The sequence below is a fragment of the Seriola dumerili genome, unplaced genomic scaffold, assembly GCF_002260705.1.
Source record: "Seriola dumerili isolate Sdu_G_001 unplaced genomic scaffold, Sdu_1.0 BDQW01000756.1, whole genome shotgun sequence".
Taxonomy (NCBI): domain Eukaryota; kingdom Metazoa; phylum Chordata; class Actinopteri; order Carangiformes; family Carangidae; genus Seriola; species Seriola dumerili.
In genome coordinates, this window is record NW_019175011.1 from 684,088 (window position 1) to 694,721 (window position 10,634).

The 10,634-nt window shown below is 41.8% G+C and overlaps 1 protein-coding gene across 1 annotated transcript; it reads left to right on the forward strand.

The window, feature by feature from the left end:
* Window positions 1-3,272: 3,272 nt before the first annotated feature.
* LOC111236896 (nuclear receptor subfamily 1 group D member 2-like) lies at window positions 3,273-10,034 on the forward strand. Its single transcript, XM_022765798.1, has 8 exons — window positions 3,273-3,591; window positions 5,972-6,208; window positions 6,316-6,404; window positions 6,521-6,665; window positions 6,835-7,553; window positions 7,671-7,856; window positions 8,570-8,780; window positions 8,907-10,034. The coding sequence occupies exons 1-8, from the start codon at window positions 3,561-3,563 to the stop codon at window positions 9,104-9,106; spliced, it is 1,818 nt and encodes a 605-aa protein (XP_022621519.1). The 5' UTR covers window positions 3,273-3,560; the 3' UTR covers window positions 9,107-10,034.
* The last annotated feature ends 600 nt before the right edge of the window (window positions 10,035-10,634 follow it).

Consider the following 10,634-nt stretch of genomic DNA (forward strand, 5'->3'; position numbering starts at 1 on the left):
TTTCTACAACTTTATCCCAGAGGTCTTTTGAGAGCACCTTGCCAACCATGGTGAATACTTTGCAGTATCATGCACTACTAGTTGTAGAGTCTTCAAGAAACAGCTGGTTTTATTGAAGTAATCAAAACCAATCGATGTCAGGTTGGGCAGTTAGCCTGGTGTTTGATCTGGAGGTTGACTGTTTGTACCTCAGCAAGTTTATAATTGCATATTCTGAGGGTCTGAGGGTCTTAACTGAATCACAAGTTTTACTTGTTTGTTTTTAATAAATTGTCCAGATGTTATTTTCACTTTGATATGAGGGTTATAATGTGTACACACAGCTCAAAAAAGTTAGACTTCCAGGGTGTGTTGTGACAAAAGGTAACGATTTTTCACTGGGTATGATGACTTTCTATAGACACTGTATACATCAAGTGCATAGTGTGCGAACCACCTATGATGTGAGTTACCAATTACTCTAAAGATAGGGCACTAAGAGTTGAAGAGTAAGAATGGTTAGTAAGAAGAGTCTGCAACCATGTTGACGCTCTGTGGGTCTTAAACAAAAGTATTGGATAACGTGTGACCTCATGATGGTACTATATGAGAAGTTAAGGGATCACCAAATTTTTTACAATTCAGTGGTGGACGATGCTCCTCTACAGGTCACATATATCTCACTGCAGCTCATACAGGTCTGTATTTGCAAGTCTACACCCAGATTTTGGTGATTCAATCAAATCTGAAGGATTGATCAAACATTTAACACAGTTTAAACAATTTTTTAACCTTAGCATCTGTGTGTCTTTTTAGCTGCAAGTCATGAAATATTTGATCACCAGGGGATTTTTGGGGACTTCCATGAGGCTCGAGGAAATGACTGTGAAATTTCATTTCACTCCTCAGAAGCTGAGTGCACAAAGAAAGCTGTTTTGCAGATCATTGTCAGCATTTTCAATGGAAGTCCTATAATTCTATGTGGGTGTCATCTATTGTCAGTGAGATTCACTCACAGGAACACAGGGCTGGGGATTGCCTGGGGTTAAATGTAAAAGAGGCTTGCACAACTTGATTACTGAATTCTCCCCCTTGTTGAATTTATCAGGAAAAGCAAGCTGTACAATTCCAAGTAGCCAATATAAGTGAGATGTAGGCCATCACCACCATTGTATATTAACGCAAACATTACATAACCAAAACTGAAATGCATGTTTTGTACAAATGCAGGTGACAAACAGGTTTCCACAATCGCCAGTGTAGCAAATGTCTTTTTTCTATTGTCATTTCATTTTGTTGGTTGTTTGCCAATTAAATAAACATATTATTGAGACAGAAAACATTTCACAAAAAGCTGATACTGGCTTAAGTGGGTATGGCTGCACCCTTAAACTGACACCTCAAATGGGATGTTAGGGTTATCCCATTTGAGGGACACTTGTATCTGCGGGCACATTTGATGTCTTTGTGGCATTACACTGGAGTGCATTTTATCGTATTGTGTTCATGTTTGGTGTCCCTGTAGGAAGAAGTACTTTTGAGTAGATATAGCAATGCTAACCTATAAAAATCATATTACAGTCCTGCGTTCAAAATATTAAGTATTAATTGACCTTAATTGATCTTGATCTGAAGTGCTTTAATTGTAGCATCATAAAATAATGCTATAACAGAAATAACAAGCAATTACTGTAAAAGTGTTGGTTGATGGTGTAGTTTTATCGGGCCTACTCTTTTTTTTTAGTCATGCATATATTTGCGTAACATATCTATACTAAACAGATAGTAGACACATGCATCCATTCATGTAGTATCTCCATACATATATGAATGTGTACACAGTATGTACACAGACATTTATACATATAAACATACTCTTACTGTATGCATGTATACATACATATGCACATATAATGTATACAGAAACACATGAATGCACATATATATATATATATATATACATATATATACTTCTTTGTTGTATCAATACATTTTAACAGAATAAACAAATTAAATCTGATTTATCTTGTACACACGGTGTGCTGGGATATCAAATAGTTTGTTATATTTGATTATTGCATTCTTTTTTGAAGTACATTTGAATTTCTGTATCGTATTATACACTTTTAAATCATCGGTTGTTACTTTATATTTGGTTATTCCATTATTTTTAAATCAAGAAAGTGAACATTATAGGCATTATAAGAAGTCATCAAGTAGTAGTCATGTAGTCATAGAAAAACAGATTGGATTGGATTGCAATAGTTTGTACAGGTGTACCTTATAAAGTGGGCACTCTGTATATATTTAATTATTACTGGGAATATGGTCACTGATGATGGAATACTACAAACCACTGATAATGCTGGATGGCCCCTGTCAGTCTATGGCCCTGGTTAGAAGCAGAAGATTCTTCACCAAAGCACCACAGTCTTACTTTAAGTCCATGTTTAAAATTTTAGAAACAAAGAAAGATTCCTTTCAATATAATTGTTTGTTGCATTAACCACCATCAAACTTCATCACTGCCTAAAAAGATTAGCCGTCCAACTCGAGAAGGCATGTCAAGATATTGGTTTTGTTTAAATCCAGAGAAACTGCTAAACAGACAGTTTGTAGGAGCTGCTGTTTTTATGCTATGATGGGTCAAATTACTTATGACCATTTCTATATTTATAGCATATTCTACAAGTCAGTGCATTCTGTAGGATGTGTCATGTGTCATTAGTAATTACACATGTAATGTGGAACAATATAAGAGTGTCTTGAAATAAATTTAGAAAATATATTTTTGAATACTAGTAAATACTCCAGTACTGTAACTCAAGTAAGAAAATTGAGTAATATTTGTTCAGAGGTATCTACACCTTGACTCAAGTAATGGAGTTGTGTACATTTCCCCTCTGAAACAGTAGAGTACTATAAAGTAGCATAATATGGAAAAACATCCAAGCGAAGGGGCCTGCTGCAGCTTGTACCTGACTAATGAGGAAAAATAGCGTTACTGACTAAAATCTGAATGACTCGATCGTCCATCCACAGGATTTGTCTGCACGCAACATAACTGTACTGTGCTGATCGCGCTTCACCCTTCACGTTGTGCTGCGCAACGTGACCGCTGTGTTACCATTCCACTGTTACGTCGACGGAACGCCTGGCTCCGCCTCTCCGGGGCCCTGAAAGTGTGTCACTGGGTTAAAGTGGCTCGAGCGGCCGGGCGGAGAGGCGTGGCCGACAAATGGGTCACATGGGCGAGCACACTATTGAGAACATTCAGTTCTAGTTCTCTTGACAAACCCGCAGTCACACACAACAACAGGGGAGTTCCTCCGATTCAGCCGTATACGTATTCAAGCTCTTCTCTCTCAGACAGTAAACGCTGGATGAGTCGATCTCTCATGAGTCACCGACTTGGACCTGCAGCTTATTTCTAGAAATAGGTTCCTGATATGAGCTTCGGCACCATTTTTCAACTCGTTTTACTTGCACACGGTTGGCAAGTTTAGTCTCTATCGTTTTCGTGTCAAGTGGCAGAAGTCGTGACAGACAGTTGCATTTAGTTAATTATCTGTTCATCGGAGATGCCTGAGGACGTTGGGACAGCCAAGCCTGGTAAGAGAACAATGTTTGCTATAATCATTTCTCCATGAAATAGAATGTTTTCATTGCATGCATTGTGCAGAGACTATTTGATTGCAGTGATGGTGTTAAGATTTAGGGAGATGATGTGTCTTCTATAGACGTCTCGTCCACCCTTAATACTATTAGATTCAGACATCTATATATATATATATATATATATATATGTTATGCCTTGTCTTGCTTTTTATGGCATTGGTGTCGAGGAAACCCACCGAAGTGATTGGTGGCACAGAGTTATGAAAATGCTATAAAAATGTATCTGTGGCTAGAATACACTAGGTGCATAACAATGAGTGTTATTAGGTAGATCCACGCAATAATAAAGTGTTTTTAGAAATGAATGAACACAAATGAATGGTGTTCTGGAGGCGTAACTACATTTTTTCTCATTGTACCGCAGCATTACAATCGTAGATTAGTTGATAGGAAATTTTAATACATTTTTTAAAATTATTTTATTACATTGCCGTGTGGCTACAGTGTAATAAAAACGTGAATCTAATCTTGTTGCCGTGTTTTAAAAGGGGGTTAGGAGTGCCAGTGCGGCTCTGCGTCTATGCTACATTTACATTTGACACAACAACAGTGTTCCACTTCCCCGGTCCTGCTCACATGGACAGCGTAGTCTAGCCATGTGCCTGTGTGTGTACACGTTCTCTAGAACACTCCTCTGATTGGCCGAGGGGCGTTCCACTCCACGCGCACGTTTCAGTGGAACTCTTCTCCGATTGGCTGGACCGCAGCCCGTGACGCAGCACATTGCATAATCCGGTCTGTATACAGCACTCCCGACGCGAGGCTGGACTGCAGGGTACACGTGAGACGAGGGGAGAGAGACGCGGCTGACCTAGATTTTTTTTCCTGTCCTCGCGCTTCGCTTTCACAGAAATACATGACAGGTCCACGTGTGGGTGGGCCGTGAAAGAGAACAGTCATGGTTGAGGTTAGGTAATCATCTGCTCTGGCCTCTAAATTTAAAGGTCTTTAAGAGTTAATTAAGAAAAACACGTTTCAGCTTTTACACAAATATTCCAACAAAGACTTACAGATGATCCGTTTTCTGCATAAACGTTATTTTTTGCCTGGAATTCGAATAAGCATGCAAACGCCCAACCTCACTTCATTCACTTTAACACTCTCTCACTGGAGCAGTTTGTCAAATGTTAATGCCTTGCTCAAGGGCACATAAGTAACATTCATAATTGGGGCTGCAATTTAAAATTATTTACATGATCGATGTATTTGCCAGCTACATTATCGATGAATCTATTAATTGTTTGGTTTGTGAAGTTTCACAAAATAGTGAAACATGCAATTCACAGTTTCCCAGAGTCCAAGGTGGAATCTTCAGGTATCTTGTTTGACTCTCAGTCCAAAACTCAAAGACATTCACTTTACTGTGATATGAAACAGAAAAAAACAGAAAAGTATAGGCTTAAATGTTCATGAAAGTAAGAACTGATGAAACTTACAACTCCAAAAGCCAATCTAACATGTTCTCTGCTTTTATCACTTGGTATGTCCCACAGTTTTTCAAAAAGATCTTTCACACCTCCTCAGTTTCGTAACGTGGCTGCAGGCTCTCGCCCTTCTATCTGTGGATCCACCAAACTTTCAATTCCCAATTCGTGTGACAGAACGGTCACCAGATCAGTTTTCTGGCCAAACATGTCATAAAATGGATGTTTTCCCTTCCTTTTGTTTCTACAACTGTTATGATACTCTAGTGCGTAAATGACCCTGTCTGGTCGTCAAGTCAGCAGAGCACACTCCCATAGCATTGAGACCCAGGCCTGTTATGTAATAGTGTTATCCAACCAGTAAGCACTGGAGGTGATAAAGCAGGTCAATCACAGCAGTGAATAAACCAACCAGGAAACACACACACACACACACACACTAGACTCCTGTGCAGCCTAGGCGTGTCAGAGGTACCTATACTCACTGTACTACCAAGAGAGTCTTTTGTTTGGCATACAAAACAAGTTTTTTTCGTTTTTTTTATTGCTGCGGTTTACACTGTGATTCCTGTTATTGTCTCTGGTTCACATTAACCATGGCAAGCTTGATGCGTAGTAGAGTTAAAAAAAACATTTCATATCTTGATGTGGTTGTTGCTATGGTTGCGTGTGAATTTCATTTCCTAGAAACAGATTTACATGAAAGTAAGAACACATGTCCTGAGATTGCAAATTTTGCATTGTGTGTTTGCTTAATGTGGTGGTTAACTTTCATACTAGAGCAACAGCAACAGTTATAAGAGAGCCTTTAAACAAAAGGAAAAAAACTCTTAACTGTCTTAGAAGTAATTCACCCGCTATAACATGTCACCGTCTCTCCCTCTCCACAGGAGGCGTGATTGCCTATATTTCCTCTGGCTCTGCCTCCAGCCCAGAGTCCTGTATGAGCAGCAGCCCCAGCAGCGGCTACCTGTCGACATCACCTACTCTATCCCGGCCCTCGCTGCCCAGCAGGGCTGTGGGCATGGTGGTGGATATTGCTCCACCGGCCAAGAACGGGCACCCGCGCAGTCACGGCATGGAGAAGGCCGGGCGCTCCTCCACGTCTGCCAAGAGCAGCATCACCAGTAAGCACAAGATCAGGGTCATGCCATTACTGAAACACTTTGCCACTGAACAACATTGCATATTTGATCTGGGGCACATGAATCACTGCTTATCTTTGTTTCTGCAGAGATCAATGGAATGGTGCTGTTGTGCAAGGTGTGCGGCGATGTGGCCTCGGGCTTCCACTATGGCGTGCACGCTTGTGAGGGCTGCAAGGTGAGACAAGTTCCTGGAATGAAATGTTGCAGCTCTGCACTTTTGATTCATATCCTCACTCTGAGGACTCTAACTCAAATGGCTCATGTTCCTCATGTGGATCTTTGGTTCTTTAGGGCTTCTTCAGGAGAAGCATCCAGCAGAATATCCAGTACAAGAAGTGTCTTAAGATGGAAAACTGCACCATCATGAGGATCAACAGGAACCGCTGCCAGCAGTGTCGCTTCAAGAAGTGTCTGGCTGTTGGCATGTCCAGAGATGGTGAGCATTTAGATTAGTTTCAGCTAGTGGTTTGTTTACTTTATTAATATAGAGTTATATCAGAAAGCAAAGAACATGAAGCATTTCCTCTGAAGCTTTTTCCTTTAGTGCTTATTTTTAGGTATTGTTAATCTTAATATGATCTAACAGCTGTCATTTTCACTCTCAGCTGTTCGATTTGGCCGCATCCCAAAGAGGGAAAAGCAGAGGATGCTGCTGGAGATGCAGAACGCCATGAACAACATGATGAGCAACAACAGCCAGCTGCACAGCATGCTGCACGGCCACCAGAGCCCCCCACTGCCCATGGAGGCCATGACCAGCGATGCCAGCTCCTCGCCCTCCTCCTCCTCCTCCTCTGCTTCTGATTCCCCATCATGCTCCAACCCCTCCTCGCCACAGTGCCCCCAGGACTCAGAGTCTGTGGTTTCCATGGACACCAACTCCAGCTCTGCCTCCTCCTGCGCATCAGACAGTGGCGAGGACGAGGCCGTCGTCACGACGAGCAGGCAGCACCAAGATGCCTTAGTGTTCAGCCAGCAGAGGTCACCGAGACAGGGCCAGGTCTCACCCTCGCCGGTCACAGTCGCCCTGGAGACAGGGTGTGACAGCCGCATGGAGGAGCAACAGGAGAGCTGGAACTGCTGGAACAACAATGCGGTTGTGGGGGGTTACCAGCACAGTTCTTACAGTAACAGCCAACATGTCACCAACGTTGCTTATCGTGAGGAGAGGGGAGTTTACCAGCAGCAGCCTCAGCAGCAGCTCAACAGCGCCCCCAGCTGTGAACCATCAGAAGACAGCCAAAGACAGCATGAATTTAACACACCAACTGCCTCAAGTGGTTATAATGGACCAACCAGCTGTGTGAATAATAGAGCACACTTGGTGAGTAATTCATCTTTTCCATTTTTGAAATTCATATCACACTTCCAGAAAGCCAGTGAAAGCTGAAAGGCATTGATCACCCACCCTGATCGACCCTCTGTCCTCGTGTTTTTCCAGGTCTGTCCCATGAACACCTCGCCCTACGTGGACCCCCACAAGCCAAGCCAGGAGATCTGGGAGGAGTTCTCCATGAGCTTCACCCCCGCCGTGCGGGAGGTGGTCGAGTTCGCCAAGAGGATCCCGGGCTTCCGTGACCTACCCGAGCACGACCAAGTCAGCCTCCTAAAAGCTGGAACTTTTGAGGTCAGTGGGCAAACAGGCAGAACTTAAAACACCTCATGTTATTTCGTGCTCTCTTTGAAGTCGAACACAGCGGCTTCTTAAAACACCCAGAATACAGGATCTACTGTGGCTTTCCCAAACAGAGCAGATGGTCAGCTGTGTGTACTGACTAATATTTACTCTGATAACAGCTGGAATGGAAATGAAAGAGACTTTGAAGAGAATTTTCTATGGGTTCGATTGTGTAACGTTACGTTCTTCTGGGGAGAGCTGAGATACACACATTGTAGTCGCTCCTATTCAGATTATTCGATAAACGCAAGTTTGGATGTGTCGATGCCAACACTCAGGTTTCTTTTTCTTTTTATCAGTGTGGTGCAAAAGTTGGCCGTTAATGTTCTGCTCCTGAGGCCTTGACTGTAGATACCGTGCACCTTTTAATGAAATCAGGTTTCAGGATGACGCCATAGAGAGTTTGAATTGGCGACATGCCCTCAAAAGATTTAGAAATTGCACAATTATGCATCCAAGATAGAGCTTTTTTTAAAATGGATTAAAACCGATGGTTCAAAGGATGACACAGCACATTTCTAAAATTACAGTTTCTTTAAAAAGAAAATAAATTATTGTGTCTGAATTATTACACACAAAGCATTATACACATTTTGTGTTTGAGCCACCTGCACATGTCAAACCAAAAACTTAAAATCCTCCCTCCCTCCCTCGACTCCCAGGTGCTGATGGTCCGATTTGCCTCTCTGTTCAACGTGGTGGAGCGGACGGTGACCTTCCTGAGCGGCAAGCGCTACAGCCTCGACACGCTTCGCTCGCTCGGCGCCGGCGAGCTGCTCAACTCCATGTGCGAGTTCAGCGAGAAGCTGGCAGCGCTGCGGCTCGACGCAGATGAAATGAGTCTGTTCACCGCCGTGGTGCTCGTCTCAGCCGGTAAGAACGCTTCACTCGCAGCTCCACTGTTACTGTTACATCCGTGACAGTTACTTCTCATATCAAAACTCATATCACTCTCAGATGATCCGGTGTTAACATTGCCCCCGTTGTGTTCTGACTCAGATCGTTCAGGGATCCAGGACCTGAACTCAGTGGAGGCCCTGCAGGACAAACTGATCCGGGCGCTGCGAAACCTGGTTATGCAGAACCACGGCGACGAGGCATCCACCACTTTCACCAAACTGTTGCTCAAGCTTCCCGAGCTGCGTTCACTCAACAACATGCACTCAGAGGAACTGCTCTCTTTCAAAGTGCACCCTTGAAAGCTTCCTAACGGGGGTAAACCTGTGCCCTCCACCTCCTCCACACACCTCCACCTCCACCAGGACCTGCCTCTTAGTGCCCCCGCGCCCTCTGTATTCGACCAACCCAGTTGCGTGTTTGTTTCTAGAATGTATTAAAAGTTATTTTTTATTCTATTTTTGTTAATTAGACCATGTGGTGTCTAAAGAGAGAAGAATATAAAAACGTACTGTATTTATAGAAAATAGCTTACGCTTGTTGCACACAAACACATGCAAGTGCACGTGTGTCAGAGGGTCTTAGTTTTGCAAAGTTGGAGGCACTTTTCTATTTTCAAGAGAAAGAAGAGTACATAATTGGCTTTATGAAATGATAGAGTAGAAACCAATTAGTCAGTATGATTTCTTTTTTATTTTGAGCATTTATGTTTCCTCCAAAAGCCATTTAATTCCAAAGTGTATTTCTCTGAGGAGCGGGTGAATGTGAGAGATAATATATACCGCATGTTTGTTTGGTCCAATATTTTTGACTGATACATGTCGGCAAAGAAAGGCAAGCTATCAGAAAATGTATCGAAGAATGTCTGACGATCGCTGCTACTGCATGGCTGTACTTAATGCGAACAATTATTACTTGGATCTCAGCAGAAAGCATCAGTTCATTGTTTCAATGTGTATATAGTGTTGTACCTTTTTTTTTTTTTTTTACGTGTGGAAGTCCATGTCAACTACCTTTACACTGCCTGGTGATTTCTGGGGGAGTCTGACGCCACTTTCAGCGACACTACATTTGCACAAGGTCTGGAGCAGAAACCCAAGTGACACAAAATCCACGAATAGTGTGACGCAGCATCATGTAAAGCTATGTGTAGATTTAATCACACCCAAGTGTTTTTGCTGTTTTTCCAAATTCCGGTTTTTATGACACTTTTTTTTTTTTTTTTTTTTTTTTAAATAACCCCCAAGTGTTTTTTTTGTTTTTTCAAATTCCGGTTTTTTTGACACTTTTTTTTTTTTTTTTTTTTTAAATCAAACTTTGTGTGCTTTCAGCATAGCACTGAATTGAACTTGTTTTTGTCATCCATTTTGTTGAAATATCTGTTTCTTCTACTGGCAACACTGCCATATGTAAATATCTATATAAATATATATATATATAAATATCTGATGAACATAGAATATAAATATGATATAGTATGAATAAATACAAGTGACGAGTACTCTGTGTAGTTTGTTTTTTATTAATATCCAGCTATTCTGAATGAGTGAATTCACTGGCAGGAGATCAGCAAAATTGAATCTTCAGGGTAGCAGTAATTATGGTTGTCCACAAAGTGGCGCTGTTTGCCTTCACTACTGTAGAGGAGAATTGGAAAAAAACCTATATTTGGAGTTCAGAGTCCAAAGATCCAAGATCTAGAGCAACTTTCAAATTCACCTACATACTTTTCACATCAGCTGAGCTCCATCCAAATCTTTCTGAAAGGCCTAAAAGCTTTATTCTCACACTACCTGAATAATGAGGCTAGGTTAGGTTGTTAAATAGAAC

Bases quoted from the DNA above. Each gene is read 5' to 3' on its own strand.
- LOC111236896 (XM_022765798.1), top strand. From the start codon at position 3,561: ATGCCTGAGGACGTTGGGACAGCCAAGCCTG. The intron at 6,209-6,315 runs GTAAGCACAAGA...TTGTTTCTGCAG, and splicing joins TGCCAAGAGCAGCATCACCA to AGATCAATGGAATGGTGCTG. The intron at 7,857-8,569 runs GTCAGTGGGCAA...CTCGACTCCCAG, and splicing joins TAAAAGCTGGAACTTTTGAG to GTGCTGATGGTCCGATTTGC.